At 46.5% G+C, this 16,120-nt stretch overlaps 2 protein-coding genes across 6 annotated transcripts in view; one reads left to right on the top strand and one right to left on the bottom strand.

Annotated features, from left to right (window-relative positions):
• The window catches only part of MCF2L2 (MCF.2 cell line derived transforming sequence-like 2), a 2,082,183-nt gene that overhangs the window by 1,779,080 nt on the left and 286,983 nt on the right, over window positions 1–16,120 (top strand). For all 4 annotated transcript variants that reach the window (XM_078665987.1, XM_078665986.1, XM_078665989.1 and 1 more), the window contains exon 21: window positions 673–798. In XM_078665987.1, coding sequence (XP_078522113.1) covers window positions 673–798 — 126 coding nt within the window. The remainder of the gene's footprint in view (window positions 1–672; window positions 799–16,120) is intronic.
• B3GNT5 (UDP-GlcNAc:betaGal beta-1,3-N-acetylglucosaminyltransferase 5) overlaps window positions 1–16,120 on the bottom strand; it is an 818,869-nt gene that overhangs the window by 721,868 nt on the left and 80,881 nt on the right. The gene's annotated exons all lie outside the window — the stretch shown is intronic.

The following is a 16,120-nucleotide window of genomic DNA, read 5'->3' as shown; positions in this document are numbered from 1 at the left end:
AGTGAAAGAGGTAATTGCAACATCATATTTACTCTTAGCAGTCTTTATTGTGTTACTAAGAGTGTCATTTTAGTGTTCAGAGTTGCCCCTAGCAGTGTGCAGAAAAATGATAAATCTGAATGGGGTAGGATTTGTCCTGGGAATCTTCCAACCCAACAGCGCTTCTGCATCTTCACGGGCACACAGAGCTGTTGATGTCTGAAGACTTATACACATTTTTAGAAGTGGTTGAAAGAAATGTTCCAGGACCACTTACAGTGAGTAAATGTTAGAAAGATCGTGTGGAAAATTGTTTCTTAAATTTATTTTTCTAGATATGTAAAGGCATTTTTTAGGGGCTTTGCTTTTATGTTTTTTGGACTCCTAAAGGAGTAGGTTCCTTACTTGTAACAGTGGCTCTTCAGAATTGGCATTTGTTTTTATATATTTTATATCCGTTTTGCCTTTTGTTGGCGCTAATGGCTGTAAAAATTAGCCCTATTGACGTGTGCACTTATTTCTCAACAAAAAAATGTATTACTATTAAAATGTCCTCATGTACTCTCATTCAAGTGACAAAAAAAGCATGTGAATTTATAATAGGTTCAGTGTTGATAATTATCTGAAAGGGCAAATGCATATACTGTTGATTGTTGTTTGTGTCTAAGGTTAATATGTGCCTTGCTTTAACAGGAAATGTTGAAATGCTGCAAAAATTCTGAAGGCACTGCTGAACTAGAGGAAGCTTTGGCAACAGTACTGGATATAATTAAATCAGTTAACGACTCTATGCACCAAATAGCAATCACTGGATACGAGGTAAAAATGCACAAAATTAATACCTAACTAGCAATGAATTCATATGTAAAATTAATTGGGAAAATGATCTACCTTTGTCTTGGTGGCACCAAAATGTATCTATACAAAAACGTTGCGCTCAATTATTTGTTGTATACTGTAGGTCTATTGTGATTGATGCAATAGGCAAGAAGGTAGATATTCATGCCAGCCTTCCACGATAAATTCACTAAAAATATACTCAAAAAGGTCCTTTATAGAAATAATTTCTTCAAAAAAGTCCATCCAAGACTTATGAAAAAAGAAAATGTATAAACTACTATAATTTTCAGATCAGTAGTGGCTGCTGTTTCAAGTGGGATACCATCTTGTATGTTTGAAATAATAATAACAACAAGCATTGGAAATGCAATAGGTCTCGCATTTTTTTAAGTTAGAGCTATTGGCATTATAAATGGCAGTGTCTTTTACTGAATGTATGTGGTGTGTAGTGGAATTGTGTGGGTTGGATTGAATTGTTAGTTATGTAATTGTGTGGTGTGTAGTGGATTTGTGTAGTGGAATTATGTGGATAGTAATTATGTGGTATTGAGTTTAATGGAATTTTGTCGAATGGATTGTGTGTTATGGAGTGTAATTATGGGGAAATGTATTTTGTGTTGCGGAATGGTATGAAGTGGAGTTTAATTATGTGGTGTGCTGTTGAAGTTTGTGGTATGATATGGTTATAAACAAAGTCTGTGGCAAGCCGCACATTATCAGGGGAACCTAGGGGGCAGATCTGTTAGGTGGCATAGCGAATAGGTCTAGGCAAAGTGAGAACTATTGGTTTTGCTAATGGCAATGTCTTTTAGTCATGTTATGGTAGATTCCTATGTCACATATGCAACTATGACTCCGTAGAGAAGCTGAAAGTGGATGTGCATGTGGTTTGCAAGCTTTTATGTCTTACTGAAAGACATAGTGAGAAACTCATACTGCCTTCAGTATCAACTTTATAGCTCTCAATTGTGCACCGTCATAAACCCAGACTTGCGACCTGAACCCAGGCAGCTGGAGGCAACTCAGTTTTAAGTATTAGCTATACAAGTCATATGTTGCATGACGCATGAGAGATACACTGAGCGATGAACAATTGGAGTGCTGTATATTAAAAATGGCAACAAAGCCTGCTTTCTATCTGCTTTGGGACCATTCTAAATCTCCAGAACAAATTATGATCCAGCATATATGCATTGCACGAAGAATTTAGCTGAATGAGAAAGTTCTTTTAGAGGCAAAACACAGTGTAAACATGGCCGTGCCCATTTGCGCCAGTAAAGGGGCAAGACATGAACATTTTTTGTTTTTTTCAAAGCGGGTTCTGTATGTAACCCTAGGCATCAGCAGATTAAAGCGAAAAACGATGGGACTGCTTGACAGATCGAATCTTTTATTTTGGGCCCAGGACTTTCCTTGTGCTGTTAATCTGTCTCTTACAATATTGCTGAGGGCGCCCACAAGAGTCCTATGCACGCCTCCATTTAGAAGGTAATTACACAGCTTATGAGGCAGAGTGAACAGGCTCACTTCGGAATATAAATAGAAATAGTTATTTGACCTAAAATTGACTTTTACTGCTCGGTTCCGTTTTGATGGTTTATAACAGAGTATTAAGCAGTTTTGTTGAGTTATTCTCTACGTATTTGTGATAGAGCTTAAACCCAGTGAAGCCTGCGTGGCCCACTGTAGGGTGTGAATGTACCCCCAATGAAGCGGTGAGGCACAGGGTATATTCATGTTTGAACTTTTATTTAAGGAATACTCTCGGAGAGCACGGACGACCGCACTGCTCTTCTCTCCGGCAGCGCTACATGGCTTCCCGTCGTTCCCGGCATGCTCTAGCCATGACGTGGCCATAATCACTAGAGCGCTACACACCACATATCTCCCTCCTTTTACAATACTTTAACAAGAAATAATGTGTTCCCGGGTGCTCACTAAAGTCCTGGGCACAGGGGTGCAACATAAGTACATCTAACAACAAGGGGAGGAAGGGGGGCAGGTTGGAAGTACTGTAGGTTACATATCATAATCTTTGTATCTCTTGGGTAACACTACTACTGCTCTACCAGTGCGGGTGCGTGTAGAGGGTGCTTGAGTCGTAAGTGTCTCCCTCGTGCTTGCTCTGACTTCTCCTGTGCTCCCCTACTGATCTGTGTTGGGAGGTGTGGTGGTCATTGGTCTGGTGTTAGGTTCTTGTCCATTATGGTCTTCTTGTGGTCTGAGTAATCTTGTGTCTTCCTGACCCCTCTGCTCCTGTGCATCTCCGCTTCCATCTCTATTGTCTCTTGTGGCTCCGTTCCTGTGTATGTTTGTCTCTCGTTCATACTCCTCATCGTCAAACTCCCATGCGGTGTTTCTGGTGCTCGATGCCATCTCTCGTTTGTCCCATCCTATCACTTTGTTGCACTTGGCCATTCTGTCGTGGGACCATACTTTGCCATCACTTAGTAGGGCAGAGCGGGGCATCAGTGGACATGCGTTGGAACCAGTAGTAGCCAAACGGTGTGATGAACGATGTAAGTTTTCTGCTGGAGGGGTGTAGTGTGATTTGGTGGCATGCCGCTGTAAGGTCGATTGTTGAGAAACATTTGATCCCCTTGGTTTTGGCCAACATCTTGTTTATTTTCCGTAAGGGGAATTTATCCACTATGATATTTTTGTTGAGTTCTCTAAGGTTGATGCACAGGCGCACTTTGCCGATGGGCTTGCCCACGACGACCAAGGGCGCCAACCACTCCGCACTCTCAATTGGTTCAATCACCCCGCTGTCTTCCAAGTGTTGTAATTCGGCTTGTACCGCCTCCCTGCAGTTGAAGAAGATACTCCTTACTTTGTGGCTTACTGGAACAGCTCCCTCTTTGAGACAGATTTTGTGCATGAATGTTGTTAGTTTGCCAATGGAGCAGTGGGAAAATCTTCCTTCCACGTAGTGTCTTCCTTTGTGTGCGGGTTGTCAGTCATTAGTACTTGGGTGGTACCTCCCGGGTTAAGTTGGTTCCCTAGTGCTCCTTGGTCCGCCCACCCCAACTCTGAGGGACCTGTTCGGGCTACATACAGTTTGCCCTCTGATGTCCGTCCCTTGAACTCAAATTGGAGATGGCGGATGCCTTCCATGGGGATTCTCTCTACGGTGAAGGGGACAGGATGTACGTCTGTGGGGAAGAGGTGGGTGCCTACGGTGCAGACAAAGTCCCTTTCCCATATACGGCGCTGAATGATGGTGTATGGGGACCCAAAGTTGGCTACCATGGAGACTTCTATTCCTCCTATTGACAGTACACATGAGGGTTTCTTGGTGCTGGAGCAATCAATCCCTAGAATATGATCATTGATACATAAAACGCAATCATCCTCGGCCTCTCCCTCTACCCAGTCCGTGTCGGATTCCTGTAAAACACATTTGATGGTGGCGTGGCTAGGCTTGCGCCGACACACTTTGGCAAAGTGGCCCATAACTCCACAAAAGGTGCATTTAACTCGGAAGGCAGGGCAGCGTCTGTCATTAGCCGCATGCGTCAGGCTGCTGTATCTGTAACAACTGTTCTTGGTGTCGCCTCTGTCACTTTGCACACTGTGGCTCTGTCGGCACTGTCCTTTTTCGTCGCTACTGCGCACCTCTTGGAAAAAACTACCTTCTTAACCATGGAGATGATCTCGTTGAGTGGTGCATCTCCACTGACCCACAACTTTTCCTGTATGTTGTTGTTGACGTTGTGCATTATTATCTGGTCGTGTACGAGTTCGTTGTGGAGGTGCCCAAACTTGCAAGTAATTGCCAACCGTTTCAGCGCAGCTACGTAGTCTTCTACGGACCCAGTGTCTTTCTGTTTCCTTTGAAAGAAGTTATAACGGTCGATGGCTGTGCCGACCACTGGCTGGTAGTGACTGTCTAGGTCTTCCAGCGCGTGTCGAAAAACATCTGTGTCGGTGTGAAGGAACCAAAATATTGTGCTAATGGACTATACTCACCAATAGCCCATATATCTTATTCATAAGTAATAAGTCAGTCGGCAATGGAGAAGGTTCAATCGTTTATTCCATAATACAAACCCTGACAGGGGAGCCTCAGTCTGCACGACCCTCAGAGGTGCGCAGAGGAGACTGGCTTCACACAAGTAATACAAGCATATATACGTTTCACACATGGCACGATGTCACCTTAGAAGGAAAAATACAGTTTCTCAAAGAGCCAACAGGAAGACCCATATAAGGCACAATTGATTGCTAGTAGCTTGGCCTAAGCTATTCCGGGGGCAGGTCAGTAAGGTGCCTCCCTTTCTATCTGAAGCTCGAGGAGGACAAGAACGAGCTCTACTAGAATGTGCGCATCCCACTAAAAGGGCAGGTGTGACCTTGAGTTTCCCTGAGCTACAAACTAACGAGTGGAGCAGACAGCTAAGTCTGCCATCATGGTTTCGTGCAGAAAGCCTAATCACGTGATTTCAGGGAAACAGTACTAGTCACAGAGAAACGAAAGAACATGGCTCCGGTCACACCAATAGGCTTGAGCAAGCAGGGAGTGAATCGTTCCTAACCAGAATAATACAATGTGAATAATACAATGCTAACGTAAGGTTGTAAGGATATATTATATATACTAGGCCAACAACATGTATTTATTGTATTTATATCCCATCAGACGGCCCTTTTGGCCTACTATAGCCGATATAACTAAGTTCATTCTACAAACACTCCTTCATCAATCTGCATCAGATCTGACACCTCCTTCTGAATCATTTGTTTGTCGACTTTTGCTTGTCGTGAGACATTCAAGGCAGACGTTATTCTAGCCGCACAGAAAGAACAACATGCCGGGCCGCAATGGAGACATAGGCGGCAAGTAAATATTATTCCAAAGGCTCCAGCTAGGATCATAAATATCTTCCAACCCCAAGTAGCCAAAAGACCCCAAAACCAACTACTAAGAGACCAGGTACCGTTGTCCACATGTGCTTCGCTGGCTAATCGATGTAGTTTCTGTATTGCAAGATGAATGGTAGGGGCCAAATCAGGAATGAACACACAGCAAGAGCTGCCGATCACGCGGCAGGCTCCGCCCCTATCTGCGAGGATTACGTCAAGAACCATCCGGTTCTGAAGCGAAACAAGCCTTGTCGCCTGAAGCTCAACAGTAATGTTGGTCAGGATCCCAGTTGTGGTCTGAACCACGTTTTCCACTATTCTTGACAAACGTCTTATACTACGGCTATTGAAAATAGGTCCCCAAAAGGGGGTAAGACCTTTGGCAAAATCCTCGAATTGTTGCAGGGAGGTGTCTGTCTGATCGGTACCCTCAGTAGAAGAACAATAGTTACTTACCTGTAATCTGTGGTTCTCCAGTATTGGTGTCTTTCATAGATTCACATGCCTGAATCATTCCCCGTCGTCGGAGTGGGAGTCCCACGGTACATAAAAAAGCAATAAAATGCTATAAATATATAGTAATACCAATAGAAATGAACCAGGAAGTAAAACAGCCAATGGTACAGTAGGCAAAAACTTCCACATCTATGACTCTCATAGTCATTTTGTATAGTCCAAACTACAGCCAATCAGGCGCCAGCACCCACCAGAATGTTCTCCCCAGAGGCTCAGGCTCTCAGATTTTCTCGCAAGGAGTGAAGGTAAACCATAATAGCCTAGAAAGCCTCTGAGGGGAGGTGGGCGGGTTGCATGTGAATCTATGAAAGACACCAATACTGGAGAACCACAGATTACAGGTAAGTAACTATTGTTCTTCTCCAGTATTAGGGGTGTCTTTCATAGATTCACATGCCTGAATCAGAGTAGCCAGCAGTACATATCTTTGCTGAACAGACGCTCATAACACCCAGCTTGTCAGCTAGTAATGCAAATAACAATGCAAAGTGAATAAACACATATCATATAAAGCATAACATAATGCAATCAAGAAAATATGTGAAAACATAACATAAGAACCGTCTGACAGCAGAAAACAAGGAGGTGGGAAACAGAGGCTCACCTTAATGAAACAGATTCCGTAGAACAGCTCGACCCACAGAAGTATCAGCCTCGCTGATGGACTCTAGACAGTAATGTCTGGTAAAGGTATGGCGACTCGCCCAAGTCGCCGCTTTGCAGATCTGCTGAAGTGGGACTCCAGCAAATAAGGCCGTAGATGAGGAGACTGCTCTTGTAGAGTGCGCTCTGGGCGCAGATGGTAAAGGTCTCCCAGCCTGTGCATGGCAAAAGGCAATGGCAGCAGATATCCATCTTGCAATAGTCTGTTTTGATACTGCCTGCCCTTTACGAATCGCACCGTAGGTAATGAACAACTGGTCAGAGGTGCGTACAGTAGAAGTTCTTTGTAGATAGAATTTAAGACATCTTCTAATGTCAAGCGAGTGTAAAGCTCTTTCCGCAGGAGTTTGCGGGTCTGGAAAAAATGATTTAAGAACAACAGGTTCGTTCAGATGAAAATCCGAAGGTACTTTAGGAATGTATTTGGGATTTGTGCGAAGTATGACAGAATCGCTAGTGAATTGGAGGAAAGGATGATGAACAGTGAAAGCTTGGATATCACTAACTCTCTTGGCGGATGTTAAGGCTAAAAGCAGTGATACCTTCCACGAAAGATACTTCAAGTCAGCTCGATGGATGGGCTCAAATGGGTGACGCATGAGTTGACCCAGGACCACATTCAGATGCCACAAAGGAGGTGGACGACGTACTGGAGGGAACATTCTAAAGAGGCCTTTAAAGAACTGTTGGATAATTCTTGATGAATACAGAGAATTGGACCCATCCTGTCGATATCTGGATATTGCAGCCAGAAATACTTTCAAAGTAGCATGGGACAGACCTGTTCGTGCCAACTGCAAGAAAAAAGGAAGAATTTCCTCAGGCTTTGCCAAAAAAGGGTGAACACCTGCTGAACGGCGCCAGATACAGAAGCGTTTCCATTTGAGACTGTAAGTCTTGATGGTTGCGGGTGCTCTAGCTTTGGCCAACACCTCTTTACAGTCTGCCGGGATGTTCAAGTGTGCAAACTCATGGTGTTCAGGAGCCAAGCCGCTAATCTCAGCGATGCTGGGTCCGGATGGAAGACTTGACCTTCCTGAACACTGAGCAAGTTCGGGATTGGATGTAACTGAATTGGTTTGCTCTCTGATAGTAGGAGGAGCTCCGTAAACCAATACTGGCGCGGCCATCTGGGCGCGATCAGGATCAGTCGGCAAGGTTCCTTCCTCATCTTCCGCAGAACCTTGGGGACTAACGGAATCGGTGGGAAAGCGTACGCAAACCTCAGGGACCAATCGAGGGAGAATGCATTCCCCAGAGAATTCTTGTGGGGGTGCCAGTTGGCGAAGCTCAGGCATTTGCTGTTGGTACTTGTCGCAAATAGGTCCAGGTCTGGCCAACCCCACTGATGAAAGATGTGGTCCACTGCGTTCTGGTGAAGCTCCCATTCGTGGTTGGTGATTGTTGTCCTGCTGAGTGCATCCGCAAGGACGTTTTCCGTTCCCGGAACATGCACCGCATGCAACTGTACATTGTGGTGAAGAGCCCATGTCCATAATTCCTGCGCCTCTTGAGACAGGAGAAGAGATCGAGTTCCTCCCTGTTTGTTGACGTAGTGCATACTTGTTGTGTTGTCTGTTCTTATCAACACATTGGTGTTCTGAATGATGGCACAAAACGCCTTGAGGGCAAGAAAAATGGCTCTCAGTTCCAAACGATTGATGTGCCACAGTTTCTGTTGCACAGTCCATTTGCCACTGATCGTGAGGCCTTGCAGATGAGCCCCCCAGCCCTCGAGGGATGCATCTGTAGTGATGGTGAGACTTGGTGGTTCTTGAAGGAACGCATGACCCTGACTGAGATGACACCTCTGTGTCCACCACAGAAGAGACTCCTTCATGAGTGGTGTGATTTGAATGAGGTCCTCGAAAGTGCCTGAAACCTGTTGCCACTGCAGGGCTAGTTCCTCCTGCAGCGGCCTCATTTGAAGCCGGCAATTTGGAAGTAATGGAATACAAGCCAATGCCATCCCCAGAAAGGATTTGAATAGTCGGACAGAAACTGACTTTCTTTGCATGAGATCTTGTGCTAGCCGACTTATTTTCATTTGTCTCTCCTTGGAGACGAAAGCTTTGCATTTGTGAGTGTCCAACATTGCTCCTAAGAATGCTATTCTTTGAGACGATTGCATTTGGGATTTGGAGAAATGTATTGTCAGGCCTAGAGACTGAAACAGGTGGAGACACTGGTGAAGGTGACGTTGAACGGTGCCATGAGAATTGGCCTTTATAAGGCAACCGTCCAGATATGGGAAAATTTGTATTCCCTCCAGCCGGAGGTGCGCAGCTACTGGAGCTAAAACCTTCGTAAAAACTCTTGGAGCTGACCGTAGTCCAAAAGGAAGGACTTTGAATTGGTAGTCCCTGCCAGCCACCCTGAAGCGAAGGAATTTCCTGTGGCGAGGTAGGATGGGGATGTGGAAATATGCATCTTGGAGGTCTAGGGTGACCATGCAATCTCCTGCTGTTAGAAGATGCAAAATTTCTTGAAGAGAGAGCATCCGGAACGTCAATTTCCTTAGATATTTGTTTAATGCACGAAGATCGAGGATCGGGCGCCACTCCCCGTTCTTCTTTCTGATCAGGAAGAACCTGGAGTAAAATCCTAGTCCTCTCATCCTCTGAGGAACGCTCTCGATAGCTCCTTTTTGTATCATCATTTTGATTTGGGTAAGCAGCTCCTTCAGGTGAGCTGGAGGCGGGCCCTTTGGCGGTACATTTGGGGGAAATTTTTCGAATTCTAGGGCATGGCCCCTGGCGACAATATCCAGGACCCATTTGTCCGTTGTTATCGACTGCCAATTGGAGTAAAATTTGGAGATTCTTCCGCCAAGTCTTTTGAGAGGGTGGAAAGACGGTGGTGGCAGGTGAAAAATTTCATTGTCGCTTGTCCTTGCCGCGGTAGGTAGCCTTACCCCTGTTTGGGGTGTATTGAGATCTTTTCTGCCCATAAGACTGGTAGCGCTGAGTTTGGTAGCGCTGATTATCCTGACGGTATGAGGATTGTTGATGTTGTTGCTGGTATCCACCTCTATTGAAGGACGTTCCTCGTCCTCTCGCTCCTCGAAAGGGCGGCTTGTGAAATTGTAGAGTGCCTAAGGATTTGGCCGTTTCGGTATCCTTCTTGATAGTCTGTAAGGCCTCCTCTACCTTGGGGCCGAATAAAAATTCGCCATCAAATGGCATGTCTAGAACTCGGTTTTGTACTTCCTGTCTGAAGGCAGTGGAACGTAACCACCCCTGTCTACGGAGAACCGCAGCCCCTGCTAATTGGCGAAAACCTGTAGATGCCACATCAACAGCTGAATCAATTATCTCTTCAGAGGTCCTTTGACCTTCATGGAGAATCTGGAGTGCCTCCGCCTTGGATGGCTCAGGGAGTAGATCGATAAATGGTGAGATGTCAGACCACATTTGACGGTCGTAACGACCTAAGATGGCTAATGCGTTGGCAGCACGGACAGTCGTTGCAGCCATGGTGGAAACACGTTTTCCTATTGAGTCTAGGCGTCTGCCATCTCTATCCGGCGGCGCCGTAACTGCAGAGGACGGATTTCTGGCCCTTTTCTGAGCAGCCTGGACAATTACCGAGTCAAGTTTTGCTTGTCCAATGAGACAGGCAGGCGTCTTGTCTGGAGCTTTATATTTCTTATCAATTCTTGGCAAGACTGGAGGAATGGAAGCCGGCGTTGACATCACCTTAACACCTTCCTTCCAGATGAATTCCACAATGGGTATTGTCCTAATTTGTCGCCTGGGCTGATCTTTAAAATCGTAAAGGAAACATTCTTGTTGAGTATGCTTCATTTTCATATGAAAACGTGCGGTTGCACGCTCCATCAGCAAGTGAAAATTTGCTACATCAACAGGAGGGGAGGCCGACGCAGTCTGAGGAGATGTTGAAGGAGATTGGACCTGATAGTCCTCCCACTCCGATAAATCATCCACTTCTCCTTCTTCCCGTTGGTCGTCATCTTCCGAGGATTGCGGGTCCTCTTCGTGAGCAGGTTGTGGGTGTGAAGGTGGACACACCGATGGGAGCACGGGTGGAGGCGTTTCCGAAGTTGGAGTTGCTTGTCCAGAACCTGCCGATTCCGAAGGTGGAAACCTCCGATAGTAATCGTCCAGCATAAATTGTAAGTTGGATATTAAATCCAAAGGCACTTGAGCAACAGGGGTACTGACAGGCATCGATACCTCAGCAGGAGAGTGAGAATCCTCATATTCATCATCTTGAAGTTTAATATGTAACTCCGATGGACTAGTGGCTTGTCCAAAAGTATTCTGGACCATCTCATTGTCACTGTCAGAATCCAGTAGTTGGTCTGGGACTTCAGAGGACACCTTGTGAGGTGAAACACGAAGGGGTGAAAGCCTCATTACAGTGTTGCGCAGTTGTTCTGCTGCTTGGCGTGGTGTTAAAAACACCGTCGACGGAGACCACACCTGTAGTGCCGTGCATGAGGATAACTGCGGCGTCGTCGGAGGGTTAACTTCCGATGGATTTGTCGTCGACGGATCACCTCTCGTCGACGGGACACTTTTCGGCAACGGAATAGTCGTCGTCGACGGGACACTCGTCGTCGACGGGAGACCTTTCGTCGACGGGACACTCGTCGTCGACGGGACAGTTTTCGTCGACGGGACACCCATCGTCGACGGGACACTCTTCGTCGACGGGACACTCTTCGTCGACGGGACACTCTTCGTCGACGGGACACTCTTCGTCGACGGGACACTCTTCGTCGACGGGACACCCTTCGTCGACGGGACACTCCTCGTCGACGGGACCGTCTTCGTGGACGAGTCACTCCTCGTCGACGGTGTTATTTTCGTCGACGGCGTAGAGCCTGACGACGAGCTCGTCGACGGAGTCTTTTTCGTCGGCGGTAAAGCCTTTAAAGGCGTCGACGACGAGGCGTCGACGACGGACGTCGACGAAATAGGCCTCACAGAAACAAAAACCATCGTTGGAGATGCCGTAGACGAGGACATAACCATACTAGGTTTAGGAGATGAAAATGTTACCGTAGATGTCACTGAAGTCGTCGTTCTCGTCGACGAGGAAGCTGAAGAAGACTTCACAAGAGGCGGAGATGAATTCTGTGGTAACATCCTGTCAGAAGATAGGGGAAGCTTGAGTTTTTTCCCCTTTGAGGAAGCAGAAGCGCCTTCCATGCCCCTGGAGGTGGGGACAGCCTGAGAAGTGGAAGGTTGATCCAGTCCTTTAGCAGGTGGTTGTTTTTTAGGCAGTTTAGCCTTAGGAGATGACATTCCCTCAGGCGCAGATCTCTTCCTGGAGGCTGAAGTGGAAGCAGAGGTGACACTGCCTACTTCAGAAACAGGATTAGAAGAATCCTTTAGCCTCTTCAACCACAGCAGTAAACGACCCTCTCTATCTCTGAGAGTCTTCTGAGGCATGGTTCTGCAGATCTTACAATCAGAGGCCTGGTGATCTGGGTAGAGACAATAGATACACTTTTTGTGTGGATCCTTCTCAAAAAGCCGAGGCTTACCACAGCAGTCACAGGCTCTGAAGAGAGATTTCTTTGAAGACATCCTGAAGAGAAGACACAGATGAAGTTAGACTCCCTTCACACGACGTGCGGTAGAAAATCTGAGAGCCTGAGCCTCTGGGGAGAACATTCTGGTGGGTGCTGGCGCCTGATTGGCTGTAGTTTGGACTATACAAAATGACTATGAGAGTCATAGATGTGGAAGTTTTTGCCTACTGTACCATTGGCTGTTTTACTTCCTGGTTCATTTCTATTGGTATTACTATATATTTATAGCATTTTATTGCTTTTTTATGTACCGTGGGACTCCCACTCCGACGACGGGGAATGATTCAGGCATGTGAATCTATGAAAGACACCCCTAATACTGGAGAATCAAAACTCCTAGTGTTTCGGTTAGCCGCAACCTCCCTCCGAACCAATTGATGTGTCCTGTGGTAATCAGGTGGGGCAATATAAACTGGAGGGTAGAGGAATGAGAGGTAACAACGCCCTGCCCATCCCTTTGGGAGCCAAGTATACGCGTTGTCACCACACACAAAATACACATCGGGAGGAGTAATCATAGGAGGAGTACTATATACCTGCAGGGTGTAAGTGTAATTACATTTACTCTTCCCTACCTTAACATGACCTCGTCCCTGTATACAAAAGGGGGAGGTAGTATTAATAATAGGGATCGGCAAGGCTTTGTCATTGGTGACATTTCGTTCTTTAAAATGCTGAAAATACATAGTGTCGTTGAAAAGTTCAAAATCCTGCATTTCCTCTTGTAACCAGGTCACATTTTTATAATCAGTATATACATTCATGCAAGCATTTGGATCTAGGGATCCCTCTCCTCCATTTCCCTCGGCATCAAATCCTTGATGCTGTTCTATATATTTCAAAATGGCCTCATAATCTTTTTCAGTATATATCTTGGGTAACACTACTGCTCTACCAGTGCGGGTGCGTGTAGAGGGTGCTTGAGTCGTAAGTGTCTCCCTCGTGCTTGCTCTGACTTCTCCTGTGCTCCCCTACTGATCTGTGTTGGGAGCTGTGGTGGTCATTGGTCTGGTGTTAGGTTCTTGTCCATTATGGTCTTTTTGTGGTCTGAGTAATCTTGTGTCTTCCTGACCCCTCTGCTCCTGTGCATCTCCGCTTCCATCTCTATTGTCTCTTGTGGCTCCGTTCCTGTGTATGTTTGTCTCTCGTTCATACTCCTCATCGTCCAACTCCCATGAGGTGTTTCTGGTGCTCAATGCCATCTCTTGTTTGTCCCATCCTATCACTTTGTTGCACTTGGCCATTCTGTCGTGGGACCATACTTTGCCATCACTTAGTAGGGCAGAGCGGGGCATCAGTGGACATGCGTTGGAACCAGTAGTAGCCAAACGGTGTGATAAACGATGTAAGTTTTCTGCTGGAGGGGTGTAGTGAGATTTGGCGGTATGCCGCTGTATGGTCGATTGTTGAGAAACATTTGATCCCCTTGGTTTTGGCCAACATCTTGTTTATTTTCGGTAAGGGGAATTTATCCCCTATGATATTTTTGTTGAGTTCTCTAAGGTTGATGCACAGTCGCACTTTGCCGTTGGGCTTGCCCACGACGACCAAGGGCGCCAACCACTCCGCACTCTCAATTGGTTCAATCACCCCGCTGTCTTCCAGGTGTTGTAATCCGGCTTGTACCGCCTCCCTGCAGTTGAAGAAGATACTCCTTACTTTGTGGCTTACTGGAACAGCTCCCTCTTTGAGACAGATTTTGTGCATGAATTTTGTTAGTTTGCCAATGGAGCAGTGGGAAAATCTTCCTTCCACGTAGTGTCTTCCTTTGTGTGCGGGTTGTCAGTCATTAGTACTTGGGTGGTACCTCCCGGGTTAAGTTGGATCCCTAGTGCTCCTTGGTCCGCCCACCCCAACTTTGAGGGACCTGTTCGGGCTACATACAGTTTGCCCTCTGATGTCCGTCCCTTGAACTCAAATTGGAGATGGCGGATGCCTTCCATGGGGATTCTCTCTCCGGTGAAGGTGACGGGATGTACGTCTGTGGGGAAGAGGTGGGTGCCTAAGGTGCAGACAAAGTCCCTTTCCCATATATGACGCTGAATGATGGTGTATGGGGACCCAGAGTTGGCTACCATGGAGACTTGTATTCCTCCTATTGACAGTACACATGAGGGTTTCTTGGTGCTGGAGCAATCAATCCCTAGAATATGATCATTGATACATAAAACGCAATCATCCTCGGCCTCGCCCTCTACCCAGTCCATGTCGGATTCCTGTAAAACACATTTGATGGTGGCGTGGCTAGGCTTGCGCCGACACACTTTGGCAAAGTGGCCCATAACTCCACAAAAGGTGCATTTAACTCGGAAGGCAGGGCAGCGTCTGTCATTAGCCGCATGCGTCAGGCTGCTGCATCTGTAAGAACTGTTCTTGGTGTCGCCTCTGTCACTTTGCACACTGTGGCTCTGTCGGCACTGTGCTCAAGTTATCGAGGCAAGGTTTTTTTGGACCCTCGTTGTCAGTAGTACCGCCCAGTTGCGGGAGGGTCTTAGGTGGTGTGGGGGGTTGTTTGCTCTTTAAGCTGGCCTGGGATTTAGCTACCGTAAATATTTTGGCAGGGGGGGGGCTGGCCCGGGGCGTGGTTAAGGATAGGATCTTTATGGTCTTTAATGTCTTTAATGTCCTTAGGGTCTTTGTTGGTAGCCCCCACCCCCCCGGTTTTAGCCAAAGCGTTTTTTTTGCCCCACTGACCTGGTCTGGTTTAGTCTTCCCTGTGATCTCTTCTGCCAGGGTGTCCTTCAATGGAGCCGAAGTCTTCTGCTTGATCCCCCTCCTTGCTCCGCGAACACTCATTTCAACGAAGAGGCTGAGTCTGGAGTTTGTACTTTTTTTTGCTTCCTGCTTCAGACTCAGGTATTCAAGAAGCATGTAAGTCAAAGTAATTGTCACTGGAACAGCCAAATTGAGGCAGAATGCTCTGTTCCAGGTTGGGAGCTGTGAAGAAGCAGGAGCACGTCTGCTAGAGCTCTCTTCTGCTGTCTCTTCTGCTATCTCGTTCCGATGTACGCAAGCCGCGTACGCGAGAGAAAAGACAAAAGGATTCCAAGCGGGTTAGGAAGATGCTTAACCCCTCGCACTCTAGTACTGTTCTGCCGGTTGTAAAACTCAGTTTCCCGGCGCACCGTGAGTCCTGCTGCCGCTGCCTCTGCCTCGAGGGAAAGTTCTGCCGTGCGCCGTTACTGAGCATCCTGAGCTTCACGCAGGGCGGCTAGCCGATCAGCTCTCAATGCGTGACTGGCGCGCGCAGCCAAGCAGCGCGGCGCTCACGCTGTCACCAACGTGCTCTCGTCCCACCAAAATGCAAGATTTATCTAAGTGTATATGAGTAAGTACACAAATAATGATTTCAATGGCACCTACTAACTTATCTTTTTATTTAATTCTTGTATAGCATTACTCATCCAAGTGAAGGGTGTGAGAGAGCTTTGCATCACACACAGACACAATAAATCATACAAGAAAACAAGTTACTTACCTGTAACTTTAGTTCCCCAGTATTGGTAACTTTCATAGATTCCCATGCTTTTGTATCATTCCCCGTCGTCGGAATGGGAGTCTCTGTAACTAAAATAACACAGCAGTAGGTACAAAAGAGAAAGAAAAAAGGCCTAGGCCTCATTCCCTTTTGTAGCATATCACCCTCTTTGTGTAAAAAAGACCAAACTTTGGCATCAGCCAATCAGAAGAGCC

This window comes from Lissotriton helveticus, chromosome 11, assembly GCF_964261635.1.
Source record: "Lissotriton helveticus chromosome 11, aLisHel1.1, whole genome shotgun sequence".
Classification (NCBI taxonomy): Eukaryota; Metazoa; Chordata; class Amphibia; order Caudata; family Salamandridae; genus Lissotriton; species Lissotriton helveticus.
This window is presented reverse-complemented; position numbering and strand designations above follow the sequence as displayed.